General features: G+C 41.7%; 1 protein-coding gene across 4 annotated transcripts in view; it reads right to left on the bottom strand.

Annotated features, from left to right (window-relative positions):
- Positions 1-22,208, bottom strand: part of CUX1 (cut like homeobox 1) — a 267,930-nt gene that overhangs the window by 241,727 nt on the left and 3,995 nt on the right. The window contains exon 1 of one of the 4 annotated variants that reach the window (XM_069945828.1): positions 4,703-4,738. The exons of the other annotated variants lie outside the window; for them this stretch is intronic. Coding sequence (XP_069801929.1) covers positions 4,703-4,723 — 21 coding nt within the window. The 5' untranslated portion in view covers positions 4,724-4,738. Of the gene's footprint in view, positions 1-4,702; positions 4,739-22,208 lie in introns of those variants that run through there. 4 annotated transcript variants of the gene reach the window in all.

Here is a 22,208-nt window from a genome sequence, read left to right as displayed (position 1 = left end):
GAACCAAATTCCCATTGTAGCTTTATATTTGAAAATACACAAATGTTGTATTCTACATGTCAGAGAAAAGGGAACATGAGATAATCCCTCCAAAAGCTACAATATGTAATTCACAGCTGCTTTATGGTCATAAACTAGATGGAAATAAATGGATGGACAGATTCCATGTGTTCTCTTTCTGACATCCATGTCTCTTAAAGGGGTTGTCCTCCGAAAATCCTTTTCTTTTTAAAATCAGCTGGTGTCAGAAAGTTATATAGATTTGTAATTTACTTCTATTTAAAAAATCTCAACACTTCCCTTATTTATCAGCTGCTGTATGTCCTGCAGGAAGTGTTTTATTTTCAGTCTGAGACAGTGCTCTCTGCTGACATTTCTGGCTGAGACAGGAACTGTCCAGAGTAGGAGATGTTTTCTATGGGAATCACTGTATCACAGTTCCACTCACAGGGGTGTTTAGTTTATGTGCGCCAGCGCATGCACAGTAATTCACGGACAGAACACGGTCGTGCACAAGTAGTCTAAAAGGTTGCCTTACTGGTAACAGTGACATTGTGGCTTTGATAAATCCTAAACTGTAAGTCAGTAGATTCCACAACATAAAATCCCACGTCGCTATGTGATAAAGGAATAGAAAGGGTTATTGGTGATGTTTCAGTTTCTTTCCTTTGTGTCAATGAAAGACACAATTACAAACTGTTTCGCTGTAAGTTGGTTTTACAGTGTTGCCAAGCAAATGTATTTTCCCTGGAGATCCCATGTCAGTTCTCAACAGGAAAGTCACAGTGTGGTCCCTAAGTAAAACCACTCTGTATGCAGGAATGACTGGTGAAATCAATATCCCCCCCGCTCTACGCTAAGCAAGCTGTTTATGATGTAGCATTTACAGTCAATGGTCTAAATAGCCATAAACAGCTTAGGCCTATCCTATACTCACAGTGATCACGCTTGCAAATGTAATTATCTCTCCTACATAGAGTGCCTCCTAAAAGCCAGACAAGTTCAGCAAGGAGTCCTAGAGAGACACTTTACTGCACAGATAAAACAGCAGCTTTACAGAACATTGGTGCAGAACGTAAAAACCTCCGATATACAGATTAAAATGTCGTGGGCAAATGGCGAGAAGAGCAATGTCCTATTTTATAATGTAGATCTGCATCAATTACACAAGATACACTTTACAGGTTGCTGTTACGCTGTGTGAAGCCAGACTGTGATTACTACAATCAAGGCTGATGGAGCCAGGTACTGCCCCAACGACCCTTGGAGCATGAAAGTCATGATAAAGCCAAGATCATGCAGTGCAATAATTTTTACACCTTAAGGGCCAGTTCATATGGAGTAAAACTGGCGGAGTTCCGCCATGGAATCCCACCAGCCTCCGTGTCATACTGGCAGTCTATGGGAGGGCTTGAGTCTCCTCTCTCCACACGGAATTGACATGTCTATTCTTCCGAGCGGAGAGGCGTGGAGAGAGGAGGTCCTCGAGCCCTCCCATAGACTGCCAGTATGACACAGAGGCTGGTGGGATTCCATGGTGGAACTCCGCCAGTTTTACTCCATATGAACTGGCCCTTAAGGTGTAAAAATTATTGCACTGCATGATCTTGGGTTTATCATGACTTTCATGCTCCAAGGTTCGTTGGGGCAGTACCTGGCTCCATCAGCCTTAATTAACAGACCTTTCCTTGTTTGGGCTTAGTTAGAGATATATCCATCATGGCTGGTAAGAAACAACTTGGAACCTCCCCGCTGACTTGTGGTGCACACAGCAGGAAAGTGATACAGAATAAAATGTCCCTATACAAGCAACAATTCCTCAAACCGGCGTTAACTGGCTCTGATCATCGATTCCTGCAGAAAACAGTCCCTGACAATGAGTGGGAGATGGGGACCTGGAAGCAATTCCTACTGCGGTTGCTAACATTGACCAATACTAGAGATAAGCTCAACTCTATTTTAAATACAGATGGCTACAGTAGTTGGATGCAGCTGTAGAAAGTCCTGGAAAACATGCATACAGCCTATGGCAATATCCATGTTTTCTAGACAGCTCTAGGGCTGCATCCAACTTTATCAGCCACCCTTAATCAAATGGCGAGACTTCCTGGTTTGGACGGACTCAAGCATGCTCGACCTATGCTCATCTCTAACAAATACCAAAAATACTTCCCTCATCTGTCTTCTAATTTACTCTAGAAAGTGTGCTAGGAGTGCTTGGAAAAAAGCCTAAAAAAATAATTTGACAGTGTGAATGTAAAATAATCTAAAAGCAGCATTAACATTTCAGGCCATATGTACTTGTCAAGTAACTAAAATCCCCCCTTTAAATTTCTTAATATTTTAAAAGTCAGTCTAGATTATGAAAAACATAAAGCTACAATAGGCTTCTCTGGAGAAAATCAGGAATACATGATGACACAAATCATACATTGGTAAAAAAAAAAAATTTCATAACCTACAGTGACATCACCAAATCTAGCACAAAACTAGTTATACAAGCTCACAAAGCGATCAATAGAGAATACTCCCAACGGTGATAAATTACAAACCTAAGTTTACAACATTTCTTCTCCCAAATGAGTCTTTTTGAGTTTCAGGGGGAAAAAAATCCTTTGGAAAGAAACAATACTATTATTCCAATACAATATACTTTGATGTAGTGAAAAATGATCCTATAGCCAAGCGCAGCATATGTATGCTATTACATCTACACCTAAGTGTAGGTTTTCAGCCTCACTACAATGCAAAGCTGTCAAAGCCATTTAATTTATTAGATCAGTTTTCCACAATAGCAATCTGTACTAACAGGGACATCACGTTTTTATTGAATAAAACTCATATATTGGTTCTATGTTTTTCCACAGATTGGTGAAGTATATGGCAATTCTGTGCAAATTCTGACCTGTATAATAATAATAATGATGATAATAATAATAATAATAAAAAAATCAGCTGCACATCTCTATGGGACAGGAAGCCAATGCCTGATTAAAGCAAAGAGTGGACAAAAGGATCTAGCAATCTTTAATGCAGCCCTGGTCGTACAACCTTCGAGCCATGTAATAGGAGCTGTACATCAGTTATGATTTTGGAGATCTACGCTTTTACAGCGTGGCTCATGCCATGTAATATAACCTGAAAGGCAGGCCAACTCAGATGCACATCTCTTTTTTTATACCGAATCAGTATGCATTGTTTCCAGTGGTGTTTGTATTTTTCCTATGGATGGAACAGTACAAGCCTCTGCACTAGGGCTGGTCCGAACAGAGTTCGGTTCGGGTTCGTACGAACCCGAACTCTCGGCAATGATTCCCGCTGTCTGCCCGCTCCGTGGAGAGGATGGATACAGCGGGAGGACCGCCTTGAAAACTGGGATACAGCCATAGCCAAAGGCTGTATCCCAGTTTTCAAGGCGGTCCTCCCGCTGTATCCATCCACTGCACGGAGGGGGCAGACAGCGGGAACTTATGCAGAGCGTTCGGCAGTTTCGGACTATCCCTACTCTGCACTATTCCATAGAGCAGGATGGTGAAATCCTGGCAATGACAGTTTTTAAAAAGCTATAAGGCAGCAATGGGGAGAGGTGGCGGTATTTGGAACATGGAAACAGCAGGTGAAATGGTTGTGTATAGACAGACAACTAGGTTAAAAACCCATACTCTTTTGCCATGATGGAGGGCAGCATTTTTCTATTCTTTAAATGGGATTATCCAGGCTTACAAAAACATGGTGACTTTCTTCCACAAACATGGCCACTTTTGTACTCAGTCTGGTTGTGGCACTGCAACTCAGTTCCATTGAGGTGAATGGAGATGGATTTTTTATACCCCACACAGCCCGAGGACAAGGATTGCGCTGTTTTGTGCAAGAAACTATCTTTTTTTTTTTCTAATCCTGCATAACCATTTTAATAGAAACTGTTTTTAGGAAATATTCCTACAGAAGGATTATAGAGATAAAAAAAAAAAAAAAAAAAAAAAAAATGAGAAAAAAGACTTAATAAAGGCTTAAAGTTTATAAAGAATGTATAGAAAATATTTTGCTTATTTTATAAATTTTCCTAACGTTGGATATCAAGTTCATATTATTTATTTAGCATCAGATTTCGCTCTCCTAATTATCATTTACCATGAAAACTCGGCGTAATCTTGGGAGATGGGGTTTATCGCCAATCTCAAGTTTCACAATACATTTAATGGGCTGAGTCAGCATATTGCAGGGCTCATAAACACCTAATTAAAATGCTATTTCCACAAGTATCTATGGGAGTCAATAAAAGTATGACAAGTAGGAGTTCAGAAATAAATCTGAATGCTATAAAACACATGCACGGACACAAACATATAGAAACATTGTGACCGATATAAGATCCCATATGAAAAAATACATATACAACAAAGTGAGCAGATTTCTGGTTGCTTGGTTTTTTATCTGGATTGGTACAGTAGACGTATGTTTGCTCCTGCGGACACTGTTAGTAAAGTCAACCTTTGTTATATGGCATTATGGCAATATTCCTATAATGTCACACACTGTATACAGTACCCGAGCTAAAACTATGCTACCCCTTTACTATTACCCAAGTATAGAAGTACTCTATACTTTATTTCCTTATATCCGACAGTATGGGCAATATTTGGAAGTGCCGGAAACGCCATGTGATCCCACACACCTAAGGGTCTGAAAGATGAACATTTACCTTGATCTTCTGAGAAAGCATGGTCAAGTAGGTATTGCATTGCCACTTCTCACGTATGTAGCACCTTTTCACCTGCTAATTCTTAGATTCAAAGAAACCTTTTCGTTCTTTCACAAGTCTAGGGTGTCTTGAAATCTGGGACAGTGCTATTCTAGACACCTCCACCCATTGTTTCACATACATAAAGTGTTCCAGGTGACAAATGTGTTGAAGCTCATCTTTTCAAACCCTGAGGACATGGCTGAACAGAGGCGCAGTTAACATTTCAGCCATCTTTCATGAAAACATTGTCATCTACTGTCAAAGTATTACTATTCCTAAAGCCACATTATTCCATGTATGCGAGAAGAAAAAAAATCTTTGGGGAAAAAAAAGTACCTGTAATTTACAGAATACTGTAAACATATTTAAAAGTTTTGATTGGTGGGTGGTCTGACCACTGACTATAATTGAGGGTGAAATTATCTGGGCAGCCCCTCCTGCAGCTCCCCCCGTCCCCCGGCTTGATGTCTGTGCGTGTAATAGCAGGGGAACAAGGAGCAAGCGATCGCTGACCTGACAGGTCGGCGCTTGCTTGCTCCTAAATATCAGCCTTTAGTTTTAAACCTTAGATTGAATCTTATGAGTATATTTAGGAAAATAAAGGGCATCTAAAGAGGAGCTGTTATCCAAACAGTGTCAAGCCTAAATTTCTTTAGCCTCATATATATATAAAAGGCAACACGGGCCGATCTGAAGCAGCAAGCGAGCGTTGACCTGTCAGATAAGCGCTCGCTTAGGGTGGGTTCACACTACGTATTCCATGACACATGACACTTCTTTCAGCGTATAGCGGAATACGCCGGCCCATAGAATGGTGTCTATGGGGCCGGCGGAAAGGCGCCCAGATGTGCGGGCGGACAGCTGACGGAATTCCGCAGACATTTTCCACGAGAATTCCTCAGTCTGAACCCACCCTTACTCCTTGTTCCCTGCCAGCGCTATTACAAACGTCAAGCCGGTAAGGGGGGAGGGCACAAGGAGCTGCAGGAGGGGCTCCCCAGATGATCTTTAGATTGACCGGGAGGCCCATTGAATATAGTGGCAGTCTGCTGCCGCTGCACCTGTTGCATGGAGCGACGGCCAGCAGATTAACGTTATTCTAATTTTTTTCAACATGTGGAAAAACAAGGATCAGCCGACATTGTGCATGTCGGCTGATCGTTGCCTTTTAACTCTAGCTATTACATCAAGCGGAGAGAGGAACACACAATGGGAAAAGCATGCACGGCACATAAAAGTTCTGAAGTAATGTAATCTCTTAATCAGGCTATTATGACTTTGCTCAACACCAGGAAGGTTGAAACCTTCAAGATTAAGATAGTTCTTGAAAGCTTCCTGAGGAAATTCCAATACATAGGAAGAATTGCCAAATAACAGTTGTAAATGTAAATTTCAGCTAGATGCTCAGTTTTTGTCAGTTCGCTACCAAAATCTGCATTGTATAAACTGTTTTACAATATGGTTTAGGAATGTGTTCACTAGGGCCTTAAAATGGTAACAGCTCACAAGGCAACAAATTCATCAGAAGTGTGCCGCAAAGAGGACAACACTGAGGATACTCCGCTTCTGACTTTGCTTTTGTAAGAAATTATTTAGGGATGTTGGTCAATTAAAAATTTTTTAAAGTGTCGCTGTTGTTTGTAAACCTTTTGACATGTTTAAAGTCTTAAAGGGAACCTGTCACCCCCCGTGCCTGGGTGACAGGCTCCCGACCCCCCCGTTAGAGCCCCATATAATTACCTAATCCCGCCGGGTCCCGCTTCTGGAGGTGGTCGGGTGACGGAGATCTCAGCCGCTGCAGCCCCGCGCGCGCGCTGAGAGATGAGTCCAACACCCATAGAGAATGACAGGAGAGTCCAGCACTCCTGTCATTCTCTATGAGCGTTGGACTCATCTCTCAGCGCGCGCGCCGGGGTGCAGCGGCTGAGATCTCCGTCACCCGACCACCTCCAGAAGCGGGACCCGGCGGGATTAGGTAAGTATATGGGGCTCTAACGGGGGGGTCGGGAGCCTGTCACCCCGGCACGGGGGGTGACAGGTTCCCTTTAATAGGGTCGGGTCCATACCCACTGAGAAAATGAGCGGGGAGAAGACTGCGCGTCTGTGTAAGAAAAAAAGGATTAGGGCTCCATAGAGATCCACTACAAGGTCAACTCTTTTTTCTAACAGAGAGCGGGGAGAGGATGCGCTGCAATGCTGTCCCCTCCAGCTCATTCTCCCTATCAGGATGGGTCTGAAAACTGAATCCCAGACCGATCAAAACTTTTCAAAACATGTCAAAAGTTTCTACAAATGATAGTAGAGTAAGTAGAGAAGACGGCACTCCAGCGGTGGGGTGGCGCACCTGGTGGGTAAATCCAGCAACAGGTAAATAGAAGAGCCCAGCACTCACCAGAAGGTTTGCTTATTTATTCAAGTGCAGTAAGCATCAATGATACAGGACAGGACGCGTTTCAGCCAAGCATGGCCTTTATCAGCTAAGTCTAAGGACTCTATTACACAGGACGATTATCGTGCGAAAAATCGTAAAATCGTTAGAATTTAAACGATAATCGTTCTGTGTAATTGCAGGCAAAGATCAAAAAATTGTTCGTATGTCGTTAATCGTTTTAGATCTGAACCTAAAATTATCGTTAATGGTTCGCTGTAATTCCATGTTCGTTCAAGTTCCGCGTTTTTTCACTAATCGTTCAGTGTAATTGCACATTGTCCATTGTTTTTCTCACATCAGAAGGAATAAAAGATCATAGTAACGATTGCAATAACAATCATAGTAACGATCGTAATTAACGATTATCGTTTTGTGTAATATGGGGAACGATTTCAGGTTAACGATAAACAATCTAGTTTGCCATTGTTTATCGTTAAAAATCGCTCAGTGTAATAGGACCCTAAGGTCCTGACAGATTTTTTTCTTAAGCCAAATCCAGGAATGCATTTAAAAGAGGAGGAATCTCAGTCTTTCCTTTATGACCTGTTCTCTGTTCATAGTCCATTCCTGGCTTTGGCTCAAAAAAATCTGTCAGATATCTGTTGGTGTAATAGGGCCTAGCTGATGAAGGGCATGCTTAGCTGAAACTTGTCCTGTCTGTAACATTGATGCTTACTGCACTTGAATAAATAAGCAAACATACTGGTGAGTGCCGGGCTCTTCTATTTACCTCTACAAATAACAGTGACACTAATGAAAATCTAAAATATACATAAATGACTACAAGTGAATTTAGTTTTTTTTAAACACCTACTTCTAAATGTAGTTTCCAATTGTTTTTTTATATTTCAGTACACAAGAAAGTTGACTGAAGAGATCTGAACAGATTGTATATATGTACTGGGCAGTTATTCTATACATGTAATAAAGTCTATACACGTTGCCAGTATGCTGCCTGAAACATATGCACGCTCTTGCAGGTAGGGCCTCATATATCAAAAAGCTGCCATGAAGACAAAGTCTTCTTATACATAGAAACAAACCAAATCTCATTTTCTAAACTTCACTGCAAATCTGAAAGATGACAGCTCTGATTCATGAGACCCAGACAGCAATCAGGTAAGGCCACACTGGCATCATAGATTGCATTTTTATAGGATTCATGACCAATCAGTTCACCGTTATGGATCCTACTTAAGGTTTTTTTTTTCACGAACACGGAAAGCAGTGCTTGACCTGAGAGAACAGGTGCCCGTCTGAACAGAACCCTATAATATTTAAACAGCAGTTTGGAGTATTCATTTTATTCTTAAGAGCTCATGATATAAAAGATGATTTTTTTTTTTTAAAGTACTCACCTGCCACCAAATGATTCTGGTTCTCCACTCAACACATAGTAAACTCCCACTCAGCCAATCACTGGCAATAACAGTGACCTGCCTCAGCTAGCGATTATCTGATCTGGTGTGTGAATGTAGCCTTATACAATACATCCTGTTTAAGGCAGAATGTTACACTCCTAAGGCATCCTATCAGGAAGGTACATGGACCAGTACTAGAGATTAGTGAATTTAAATTACATACAAAGCAAAGCACTTTTTGCCTGTGCCACCCAGGGGCCTGGAAAAGCTAGATCCAGTCCTGGGAAACTGGAAGATTCCCTAGGGCTGAATCCAGCCTTTCCTGGCAAGGAGCAGCATGCAAATCAAAGGGAGCCAATGTATAAGCCATGTGCCGAGCAAACAAAGCACTTTGCTTTATTAGTAATGTAAATTTGCTCATCTTTAATCAGTACTGCTATTATCTGTGCACCTCCCAGACCATCACACCAAGTGTCACTGATCTATACTAGTAGCAAATATGCACATACAGATTTTGTTGTAGATTTGGAACCAGAATATATTCACTATGTGTGAATTTGTCCAGAACTTTTATTGGTATGAGGGGAAAGATTCGGGATCCCCTGAAACTGATCGCTTTGCATAAGAAGCCCGCTAAATGGGAAAGATGGATGCAGCCCTGAGGCAGTCTTAAAACATGGGTATAGCCTTTGGCTGTATCCATGTTTTCCAGGCTGTGGGATTCAAATGGCAAGTGATTGGGATCAGTTGGTTTATCGCTAATGATAAAGTATAATGCTGCGTTTACACGTAACGATTATTGTGCGAATTTGCGCGATAACGATCGAATTCGAACAATATTCGTGCGTGTAAACGAAGCGAACGATCAAACGACGAACGAGAAATCGTTCATTTTGATCTTTCAACATGTTATCAAATGGTCGTTCGTAAAAAATTCGCCGATCGTTCCATGTAAACAGTTGTCGCACGATAGTCCAGCCGCTCGGCGATGGGGTGGCAATCGGAGCGGCAGTGGGGTGGCAATCGGAGCGGCGGGGTATTAATATTCAGCACTTTTTATATATATATAAATTCACTTTATTTTTCAGTTCAACAAAAACTGTGTCATATTATTAAGTGTTATAATTAACAAATGAGCTGCCGGCTAGAACCCGGTTATCTTCCGGATCTGATTTCCATATTGCAGCCCAGCAGGTCTGAGAGTCCCCACAAAGGTGCAGGCAGATCTTTACCTCCCCAAACCTCTGTAAAGCACATGCCCATGGGAGCTGTATTAGGGTAAAGGAGGAATTGAAAATGCTCGTTTTCTTGGAGGCCTTATATATTAAGAGCATCGTCTGGCCCGTTTTATAAAGTTCAACTGTACATTTAATTCCAGAACAGAAGTATAAACACAAGGCACTGTTCACATCTGCTTTGGGGGCTCAGAGTCTTCATAATAAACTGTCTTGTTTTTTAGGAAAAATAGCACAGTATGAAGGACTATTCTTCCAATTAAAGTATACCTAAACTTTCAGGCAACTTCTGACACATCATAGAGATGCTAGAAGTTGTAATCAGTGGGTGTCCAACTGCTAAGACCCCCAACCAATCACTAGTACAAAGTGAGAGAAGAACTCGCTGAGTGCCGTCTCCCTTCATTCCTGCTCAGATTTCTTGGGAGAGCTTTGTGAAAGTTTTGAGACTACTCTGCTTACTTAGGAAGGCTAAGCGGAAAAGGAGGGACACAGTACTCAGGCAAGCACTTCTGTCCCTCTCCTCTGCCTCCAACTTATTCCAAAAAGATTATAGGAAAAGGCAAAGAGATGTCCCTTCAAGTCCAGTCTCAGTCTGGGGATATTATGCCAAGCCAAACAATCTCTCCAAAAGGAAAGATTTCCCATCTGCAAACAGCTGTTTTGGGGTTGTTGCCCCTCTTCAGTGCAGAGCAGAGTATGGGCTGGCTAGTGAGAAGCCTACTGACATGGGTCCAAGGGTTACTAATTCTTAAGCAGAGTCCTTCATAAAGAGAGGCTTACAGGCCATTTCTGCTCCACTGGGAATTCTGGGAAGAAAAGATTCTCAGTGGAGTATAAATGGTCTGTTAGTCTCCACACATTTTTATGATGGAATAAGGAGAATAAGTACCCCTTGGACCCTCATAGATTGTAAGAAGATACTTTATTCCTCATGCCTGACTTGATGGTTACAATGTCTCTCTCTGTAATGTCCAATTTTGTCTATGTAACTATGCCCAGTGCTGTGAAATACGTTTAGTGCTACATAAATAAAAATATTATTTGTTCTAGCGAGTGGTTAGGTTCTCAGCCACTGGAGCACCAATGATCACAACTTCTGACAAGTCTCTGTGAAATCTAACAAGTTGTCTGTAGGTTTAGGTACACTTTTAAATAGTGTGACAAATCCGGAACACCGTCAATTCTATCTTTTGTTCCTATGATAAAATTCACACTCAAGATATGAAAGCATCCTAAAAACAGACTTTGGCTAAGTGTATACACAGTATTTTGGTCAGTTATGGTCTGTAAAATGGCCGAAAAACTGATTAAAAACCAATATTCTTTTAAAATAATTTTATGGTCAAAATTTGACAGATGAGAAAAAATAAAGAGCATCTGCCATTAAAAAAAAAAAAACTTTTGACATTTCAAAAGTTTTGATCAGTCGTGGTCTGAACGTTCAACGAGCCAGGGGAAGTCCATGCAATGCAGTCTCTCCTGACTCTGTTTTATCTGACCTGGGTAGCCACATAACGTAGGTTTATGCGGCCGATCAAATATATGTGGTCAGAAAGAGACATTGAGCTGGTAGTGAATGTGAGGACTTCTCCTGACCAAAACTTTTGACATCTCTGACATTGCAAAACATTTCATGACAGTGCCCATTAAATGCTAGGTGTTTACCTGGGGGAGGCGGTCATAGACCAAAAAGTATCCTTTTTCTGTCCAAAAAAATGGTATATGTTCAGGATTTTAGGACACATTACAGATATTCACATTTGCAGGATTCCCAATACACTGCGGTTTTAATTTTATTTAACCAATCGAATGGAAAAATTTCCATCAGAATTTTAATGCAATAGTGTAAGCAGATTTATGATGTGGATATTATCCACATGTCTGCAGGAATTTTCCACTGTTATTTACAAATCTAAAAAGAAAAAGTTCTATTGCTGGGTGGAACACTGAACACGGACTCCTGTCCTTAGTTACCACTAAGGGTCAATATGAAGGGGACACCAAACCACCTCATCTAAGAACGGCTTTTCTTCATTTACTAAATTCTTCTCGGAGGTCTTCAGGTTTTGTTTTTTTTTACCTCAAACCCATAATTTGATATTTTATTTTATAAAACACGCTAAACTTAGAAAAAGCAGAAAGTATTCCAATGAATGTACTATCAGGTACATTGCTTTACCATTTTTACAGCAGTAGGCTGGCGCCAGTGCAGGGAGCTGGTCATTTCCTGGTAACCGGCCCGCCCATCCTCAGTATGACGAAACCCCCTCCCCTCTGTGAAACAGCTCCATTAGAATCAGTGGCGCCAGCACCAGTCTTTCGATGGTACATTCTCTTTAAGTGTAAAGTATTAAATGAGACAAGTACTATTGAATTAAATGGCTTCCAGTTTAACCAGACTATTCAGCAGCTAACCCCAACCTGTGGTGGTTGTGAAACTCACACCCATAGCAAATATAAGAGAATGCTCATATCACCATATATTCCAGGAACAGTAGTGTTCGTATATTATTAAAGGGGATAGCCAGCAAAAATCATTTTCTTTTAAATCAACTGGTTTCAGAATGTTTTACAGATATGTAATTTACTTCTATTACAAGTCTTCCATAACTTATCAGCTGCTGTATGTAATGCAGGAAATGTTTTCTTTTCAGTCTGAGACAGTGCTCTCTGCTGCCACCTCTGTCCATGTCAGGAACTGTCCAGAGCAACAGAAAATTCCCATAGAAAACTTCTACTGCTCTGCACAGTTCCTGTCTGGGACAGAAATGGCAGCAGAGAGCTCTGTGTCAGATTGAAAAGAAATAACATCTCCTGCAGGACATACAGCAGCTCATGAGTATGGGAAGACTTGAGATTTTTAAACAGAAGTAAATTACAAATCTATATAACTTTCTGAAACCAGTTGGTTTGAAAGAAAAAGATTTTACTGTGTTCACCCCAGTAAATGTGAAGAGGTAGACAGACTATGTAGAAGGATCCCTGATGTAATGAGCCAAAGGTCTCTGAAGCTTCTTGGATGACAGAGGAGAAGACTGCTACTGCACTTGCCTAACATCTCCTCAGAAGCAAAGATGAAGCTGCAGCTTTATAGGCATCTGTTTTACCACATCAGGGATCACCTCTGCATGCTCAGGAGAGAGCGTCAGTTTCCATTCAGGGTCTTATTTACAGATTCTGTATTTAAATAATGGAACAAATATCTCTGTATTAAGTATTCTGTCCCATTAGAACTCTGCAAAATGACAGAACCAGATGGAAACCACCCAAACCCCCATTAAAGCCAACAGGGTCTCTCAGGATCTGTTGATGTCAGTTATGCATCCAGTTCCACTTACTCCTCCTGAATGGAATCTGCAACAGTGGCCCCAAATGAAGCCAACAGCTCAGATGTGAACCCAGCCTAAGCACGTGTCCACTAGAAATGAGCGAACCCGAACACTCTGCAATTGATTACCGGTGGTTGAAGATGGATGCAGCCCTGGGGAGTCCTGGAAAACATGGATATAGCCAATGGTTGCATCCATGTTTTTCAGGCAACCTTAAGACTGCATCTAACTTCAGTAATAAAATCTGTAAACTTCAGTAATCAAATGCAGAGCGTGCAGGTTTGTTCACCTCTAGCGTCCAGCTCTTCCCATTTATAGTGGTGAATAGAGATGAGGGAATTTACAGTACAAACAAAGCTGCTGTTGAACTCCATGCCACTCAGTGTGCCTGGAAAAGCTGGATCCAGTCCTTGGGAACTGGGCGCCATTTGCAAGATATCAGTCGCATTGGCGACCATTTTGGTCGCCATCTAGAGCCCTGCCATATATTCCAGGAACAGTAGTGTTGGTATATTATTAAAGGGGATAGCCAGCAAAAATCGTTTTCTTTTAAATCAACTGGCTTCAGAATGTTTTAATGGTTGCATCCATGTTTTTCAGGCAACTTTAAGACTGCATCTAACTTCAGTAATAAAATCTGTAAACTTCAGTAATCAAATGCAGAGCGTGCAGGTTTGTTCACCTCTAGCGTCCAGCTCTTCCCATTTATAGTGGTGGATAGAGATGAGGGAATTTACAGTACAAACAAAGCTGCTGTTGAACTCCGTGCCTGGAAAAGCTGGATCCAGTCCTTGGGAACTGGGAGAAGTTTCCCTGCGCTGAACCCAGCTACATGTCAATTCTTTGGGCAGACGGCGGAATCTGCTCGAGCATAGAATGGAGTCTATGGCACAGGCAGAAAGTAAAGAGGGAGTGCATCGCGGGGCTGATAGTTCCCCTTTAATGTTATGCCATATGAAAGACCATTGATCGGTGTTGTCCACAGAAGCATGATGGTTTTGCCAATAACTAAACAATAGGGGAGGTTTAATGTCCGAAATAGGTTCGTGTTCTGTTTTTTAAAACGGAGGGAAAAAAGCTGCATGCAGGACTTTTTTTCCCCTTCACAAAAACGGAACCCTGACGAAACACATGCAAAAGGAGCACAAATATGACAAACGGAGCACAATAAAAATACATAGAAATAAATGGGGTGTTGGACGGATACATCAGATTCCGTTTATGTTGTTTAAAAACGGAATAGATAAACGGAACTGTGGCGGAGAGAAAAACGTCAGTGTGAACCCAGCCTAACTGCCACAAATATGCGCCTAAAATTCAGGTTGTTTGCCACTTACGGAATATTGAAGAGTCTGTGACCTAAAGTCATACAATATATTCAATTCACCAGCAGATTAGACCACAGTTGGTTATCCAAGGTAAAATAAAATATAACTTATTGTAGTGATTAAAAATCCAATAATAACACTTACAGTTACACCCCAAAAGTGCACATCTAACGTACCATAATGGTACCACCAAGGGCCTTATCAAAGATAGGTACAAATGGAGGGGATGGGGAGGGGCTTACTAGTTCCAATTGGTAGTAGTTTCTTTCCCTGTCTCTTCTACAAGTGCCCAGGAAGAAAAAAAACAAAAGAAAAAGTACATATAGAATGTGCAAAACAAGTACAGTATATACAAAAATATCGACACCACCAGTAGTCTGCGGAATAATCACTACTAGGTACTTGGGTCAATTTACCACCTACTGTGTTGTAGATATCACAGAGTGTAAAAGGACGGCAATGATAAATGATAAGTTCACTACTCTACTATGGCAGCAGTAATTCCAGGATACAAACAAAGACAACAGTTCCGACGCCTTCCCCCTGCTCATATATATCAGTCTCATCAGGCAACCACATAAGTGTGGTTGTTGGTATTACCCACCAGAAAAAGCTGCACATATAAGTGTTCATCACATATGAGGGTGCATCATACATAATTAAACTGATATAAATTAACAGGATATTCAATAAATCAATGACTCATAATACGGAGCTAGGTAGGCACACCCCCATCCAACCCCTCACTATATAACCATTTCTCAACACATGTTCTCACATAACAAGATGAGAAATGCAGACATCGACCCCAGAAAAGAAGAATGAAAAGGTAATCCCAAAAGTACTCACTGGGAAATACTTAGGAGTGTTCCCAATAAAATAACATTTACCCAAGTCTAAAAAAAGTGTCCAAGATAGTGAAACACGTGATGTAAAGAGGGAGTACTTAGGCAGTAATCAGCTGTTAGCCGCATATGGGATGGTATGCCCGGTCCATGCTGTAAGGAGTAGGTAATAAATATCCTGGATCCCCGCCGGTGATGCAATACAGGGCATTATAAGCGAGTGTGCAACGGGTGCTAATATTCTATGTTGTTGTTTATGTCCAGCATTGTCACAAGTTAGAGGTGCAGGTAGTCCATGCTCATATGTGACACCAATGTTTCTGCTCCTGTACACAACAGCAGATAGGGGGTCTCATCAAACCAGATACTAGTCTGCCAGCGTCTAGAAAGACAAACGCAATTTCATGCTATAGAAAGCTGCTGTTACCATAGACATCCCCCTCCCAATATGCAGCACATTAGCAGCAGGTGAGACCAATCCTGCTTTGCATCATCTCTGCTATACCTAAACTCCTATGAGAACCTAACAGCTCCCTCAGAACACTATACAACTGCTGAACTATAAATTTTTGTCTACTATATTCCAAATATACAAAAAGATCCTTATAAGCAATTCACTTTACTAATATAGAACAGACAACTCAAACCTAACCTTTTCCCCGATTGCATGTCATACAGAAAAACATACAACCATGGTACATACACAGTATTTTGAGCAATATTTTGGTCAGTAATTTTACCAAAACCACTGGGTGCAAAATGCAGATAAGGTTGTAAATTCATTATATTCCAGTGTTAGCTCCATTCCTTGTTTCAGTAAGCTTAAAGGGGAACTCCACATAAGGAAAACTTGTTTTCTATTAAAAAAAAGTTAAATAGATGTATCTATACAATGTATTACTGTATCTGTACGGTTCTGCCAGTGTTAGCTGATTAATATCCAGGAAGTTAAGAAAAAAGGCCTCTGTGCCAATCCACATTGTCTCCTGCTCCCACTGATCTCCCACCTTGCTGATGATGCAAACAGGGGGCAGGGCGTGCTGTCACAGGAGGCGCGGCTGGATCCCCCAATCCCCTGAGTGATTCACCTTCTCTGACCGGCCAGAAGCAGCTGCTGCAACTTTATTGATTGTGCAAAAATCTGCAATGAAATTAGGCCTGTGTTCACACATGTTGGAGCTTCATTGCAGTACTGCGGCGTCTGCACAAAAATGATGCAGTAACACAATTAAATGATGCTAAACGGCACAGGATCAGAGCCGGCACTGCCACTCCCACCTGAAGGAAAAACGAGGCATAAACAGTATATCCCATGTAAGATAATATCGGATAAACTCCTTATTGTGGGGCTCAACTTCAAAGATAAAAGATGCTTGATCATAATATGTGCGTGGAAATGAAAAAAAATAAAATAAATTAAATTTTAAAAGTTCTAAACTTTATTCCAATATCAGTGTTACAGGTAGAGAATACAGCGTGCTGTGTGGTGTTACAGGTAGAGAATACAGCGTGCTGTGTGGTGTTACAGGTAGAGAATACAGCGTGCTGTGTGGTGTTACAGGTAGAGAATACAGCGTGCTGTGTGGTGTTACAGGTAGAGAATACAGCGTGCTGTGTGGTGTTACAGGTAGAGAATACAGCGTGCTGTGTGGTGTTACAGGTAGAGAATACAGTGTACTGTGTGGTGTTACAGGTAGAGAATACAGCGTGCTGTGTGGTGTTACAGGTAGAGAATACAGCGTGCTGTGTGGTGTTACAGGTAGAGAATACAGTGTGCTGTGTGGTGTTACAGGTAGAGAATACAGCGTGCTGTGTGGTGTTACAGGTAGAGAATACAGCGTACTGTGTGGTGTTACAGGTAGAGAATACAGTGTACTGTGTGGTGTTACAGGTAGAGAATACAGTGTGCTGTGTGGTGTTACAGGTAGAGAATACAGTGTACTGTGTGGTGTTACAGGTAGAGAATACAGTGTACTGTGTGGTGTTACAGGTAGAGAATACAGTGTGCTGTGTGGTGTTACAGGTAGAGAATACAGCGTGCTGTGAGGTGTTACAGGTAGAGAATACAGTGTGCTGTGCGGTGTTACAGGTAGTAACAGTGTGCTGTGCGGGTGGGACCACAATTAAATGATAAAGTACTGCAAATAATTCAGTAACAAAATAAAACTGCAATGTGTGAACACAGTCTAGATGTTCTGCAACAGATTTGGGTGGGGAATGTGCAGGGTGCAGGACTGTGATGAACAACTGAGGAAAAGCATTGCATTCTAGAACCTGTAGTCCTGTGTACAACTGCTCAACCAGGAAGTACAGGCACACAATACAGAACAAATCCCCCCAAAACAAATGGATTTTTGGTAGTTTCAAAACTGGGATAGACAGATAAGTAATGCTATTTGCTTCTGCAGAAGGCTCTTTTTTTATCTCTACTTGGAGTTCCATTTTTCCATTGACTATTATAAAAAATTCCATTGACTATTATAAAAAAATAATAAAAAAAGGGACCAAAACAGATCAGTTTTTTTTTTACGGACACAAAAACGTTGCTGACACTATTTGTTTGTCCGTTATAAAAAACGTATCTGTTAAACGGATTGCAAAAACGCAGTGTGAACCCACCTTAACACAGACGCAATTTTGGGTTCTCTAGTATAGACACAACATTGAACCACTATGGGTATCTAAGTTGGGCTTAAAGGGGTATTCCACTCAAGCATAACTTTTCAGATATTGCTGCACATGGTGAGACTACAATTCAGCCCATACTTGTTATCTATTCATTCTCCTTCCCCCAGTTCTGAGCTGCTGCTTTCTGCTGAAGACACAAAAATCTGTGTGAGCTTTTCTCTCTGTCTCCCCCTCCTCCCCCCACCTTTCAGACACCAAAGGTAAACAAGTCCGTATCTGCAACTTTGTAATGCTGGGAGGGTTAGTCACAGTGAGTTCATTAGCAACTCTACCTCAGATTAATTCTCCTGGCATTGCAAAGAAGCTACAATGCGTAAGATAAAGCCTGCAAGGTTTACATCAGCTGAAGGGAAGGGGGAGGAGAGGTGGATGGAGAGAAAAAGTCACAATTTTTTGTGTCTTCAGCAGAAATCAGCAGCTCAGAACTGAGGGAAGAAAACTGAATAGGTAATAAGTATAGAAGGAATTGTTAATCTCACCATGGGCAGCAACATATGAAAAGCAATCTTTGAGTGGAATACCCCTTTAAGGAAACCACACTGTGGCTGTTTTACTACTATCTGAAAAGGGTCTTGAGTTTTATGTTAATGAGCGCGTAAGCTCCCTGGTGCTCCTCACATTGGCCCGGAGATCTGACAGGCGAGGACGACAGTATTTTGATGCTGTTCTCCTATGCATTGCTGCAAGTCACTGGTCTATGATAAGCCCTGCACGCACTAGGTGGGGTGTGTGTGTGCGCATGGTTAGCTTGGTTAGAAGTGTCCACTCCCCTGACTGGGTATCAGTCACTTGCACATGGCGCACACTGTTCAGAAGTTCAAGAGCTCCTTGCAGCATAGTGCTAGCAACAGTGTCAGTAGGCTGTTCTTCTCCCCTGTCTGGTCCTGGAGCCGATGTAAGACGCACCATGGACCTGACATTTTCTCTTCTGTTATTCTGGATGTTCAGTGTATGCTCAATGCTAAAACAAGCTATGCTAACTCAGTGAATATAAAATGCAGGTACTTTGTACTATTCCATAAGCTTTTTAAGAAGTTTATGTAGTAAAGCTATTCAACGATTGCGGAGTCATTTTAAAAATATACGATTTGTGGTCAAGTTAAAATTAAGGCATGTCTACTAGAAAACCAGTAACGGCTTATGTGTTTATTCCTACCTATGTGTTTGACAGCAAATGAAACATGGGCAGCAGCAAAATTTTTTACTTGTAGTTTAACCAAAGTGCACACAGTGTAGCCATAATAATCAGCTATAACAGGGGTGGGGAATCTCCGGCCCGCGGGCTGCATCCGGCCCGAGACCTCCAGATGCAGCCCGCGCGCCGCACTGGAGGGGAAGAAGCCGCTGCACACAGCATCCTCCGGTGTCTGCGATAGCTGCCAGGAGGATGCTGTCTGTGCCGGCTCCTTCCCCACTAGAGCGGCGCACGTCTTCCGTCTCCTGCGGGCCGCTCACGATGACGTCATTTCATTGCGCACTATGGGAACAATACTTTGCCTTGGTAAGGGGCCCTCAAATGATTTTAATAATGCCCGACCAGCCCTCGACATGGAAAAGGTTCCCCACCCCTGAGCTATAGGGATTATAGTGCCTTAACACAGTACCAAAAAACAGTATATGATGCATGAGCAAGTAAGTATCTATAATTCATCTGAATATTTGAGTTTTAGGATCTCTTCTAATATGTAATTCGAAGCAACTAGAACGAAGTCTGCAAAAATCCTAGATTTGTTTATTTCATTCCCACGTAGTGACAGACGAACGCTGCAGGAGTTAATACACTTCAGCCTTCCCACTAGCTTATACTTTCCCGTGCCCCACACTCCTTCTCTACACGTTGTACTTCATACGTATACGCACACATGCAAGTATAATATTAAAGCCTCTCTGTTCTCGCTCCATTCACAAACTGACAACCAAGTCTTTCAGCAGAGCAGCGCCCACCCACCGCATCACACACACTGGAAAGTGCTTCAGGGAACTAGTGACATTGATATGCATGTTTGGCAAGCCAGGTAAACATTATCCGGCTGCACCATCTGACACAGTCACACTAGAAAGACTCTCAAACCTTTAGAATAAGTTTGGGAGATCAAACCTTAATAAATAATATAATGAGTCTTATTTTATTTATCAGATGTAAGTAGCGCTTGTCTTCTAGATCAAAAGACTTAATACGTGCTCAGTAATGGCTGCAATATACAGACCCTCCTACGTCTGCATGCAGGTTATGATAATGGACTTTGATGACTTCAGTCAGCCTAACACCTAGGTGTGTAATGTCACTGTAAGCTAAAGACTGGTTGCTGTGTACACAATGTCTCTCGTCATTGGCTGAGGCCTGTAAAGAGGGGGCAGAGAGAAGAATCATGGCTGCCTCCAGTACTGGAGACATATAGCAGCCCAGATACCTCAAAGGTGTTGCCGATTGCCAGCCTGCCAATCGTTTCATTGTTCCATAGCCAAACCAAACAAATCTGTTGTGAACTAGTTACGAAAGCAAACTTATATTTTATTATTAACAGGTTCATGTGTCTACTTTTTATCTACAGCAATAAGATTTTCCAATAAGTGAGTGAAATAACCTTTCCCCCCACGTCACACTTGTTTTGGTTTTCTTTGCCCTATAGCTACAGAGTTGTGTCACTATTACTCAAAGCAAGATGGTAAAAATGTGGCAAATGTTTTATGAAGGATTTATACAGGAGCTTGTTTCTGCAACATGTGATTGCTCAGAAAACAAACTTCATTCTGCTTTAGGACAGTCACAGAGTTGTCTGCAACAAATCTTCCACATGCAAACAATTGTAACAAGCAGTATTTGCTGTTTTCTTAGGCAGGTTACTTGGGGTACTCCATGAGGATCCACTATCAACAGTGCATGTGAGCAGATCCTGTAGTTTAAAGCTACACTCACCCGTTTCAGACTTTTGTCCATAATTACAGGTCCGCAATTATGGACTAATTTAGTGCCTATTGGGCTGTTCACACTGTCCGTCGTTTTATAGATTAATAATCTGAAAAAAAATTACTGACAAGCTCTAGTACAGACTGTAATTGCGGCACGGACTCACCAATAAAAAGTCTATTGCTTAACGTTCCCAAAAAACATGAATCTGTAATTCCAGCAAGTGTCATCGTTTTGACACTTTTACGGATCCGCAAAAAAATGCAGATGAGTATGGACACATTATTGAAGATCACAGACAAAAAACTGCAGCCAAAATATACGGCCCTGAAAAACTTCAGAGATGTGTGAATGTAGCCTAATGGTGTGTTTGCAAAGAGAATTTATCTGATAGATTTTAGAGCCAAAGCCAGGAATGATTTAAAAAGAGGGGAAATCTCAGTCTTTCCTTTATGACTTGTTCTCTGTTTATAGTCTGTTTCTGGCTTTGGTTTGAAAAATTGTCAGATAAATCTGTCTGTGTAAACGCACCATAAGGTTCACACTATGTAAAACAAAATTTTGCACACCAGCCAATGTTATGAAATGCAGCCGTTGTTTTTACATAGTGTGAACATAACCTAAGTCTTGTTTGACTATTTAAAGCAGGGGTGTTAAACTCATGACCCCCTCCAGCTGTTCTAAAACTAAAAGTCTCTTGATGCCCGGATAGCTAATGCTTTAGCTGCAAGGGTATGTTCACAGTGAGTAAAACAGGCGGAATTCCGTGGCTGGGGCTCCGTCACAGAATCCTGCTTGCCCCAGTATGTCAATGGGGTGCCTTGCGCACCACATGTCAATTCTTTTAGCGGAGGCACACGAGGCATCCCATTGACACACTGAGGCAGGCAGGATTCTGCGACGGAGCCCCAGCCACGGAATTCTGCCTGTTTTACAGACTGTGAACATACCATAAATGTGTGATGGGTATTGTAGTTTTGCAACAGCTGGAGGGCCACAAGTTTGACACCTGTGATGTAAAGGTTCATGACATACATACGGACGTCATACCATCACAAAATACTTCTCTGCCAGCATAGAGTCACCGTCTCCAATAAGTTCACCTTTTTATATTGATAATTTTATAACAATTCACAAAAACTGAAAAAGTTTCAGAAGCTGGAAATGCTTGTTTAGGACTTCCTTCCCACAGTTACTTCATGCAGGGCTGCTGAGGATCTCAAATTACCTGCAGCTCCCTAACCAACCTGTCCAGAGACTAGTCTGTGTGGGCAGTCATTAGGGTTCATCAATTTCGTGGGGGCAAGGGGGGGGGGGCGAACTTCCACAACAAATC

The sequence above is a fragment of the Dendropsophus ebraccatus genome, chromosome 11 (genome assembly GCF_027789765.1).
Source record: "Dendropsophus ebraccatus isolate aDenEbr1 chromosome 11, aDenEbr1.pat, whole genome shotgun sequence".
In the NCBI taxonomy this organism is placed as follows: Eukaryota; Metazoa; Chordata; class Amphibia; order Anura; family Hylidae; genus Dendropsophus; species Dendropsophus ebraccatus.
This window is presented reverse-complemented; position numbering and strand designations above follow the sequence as displayed.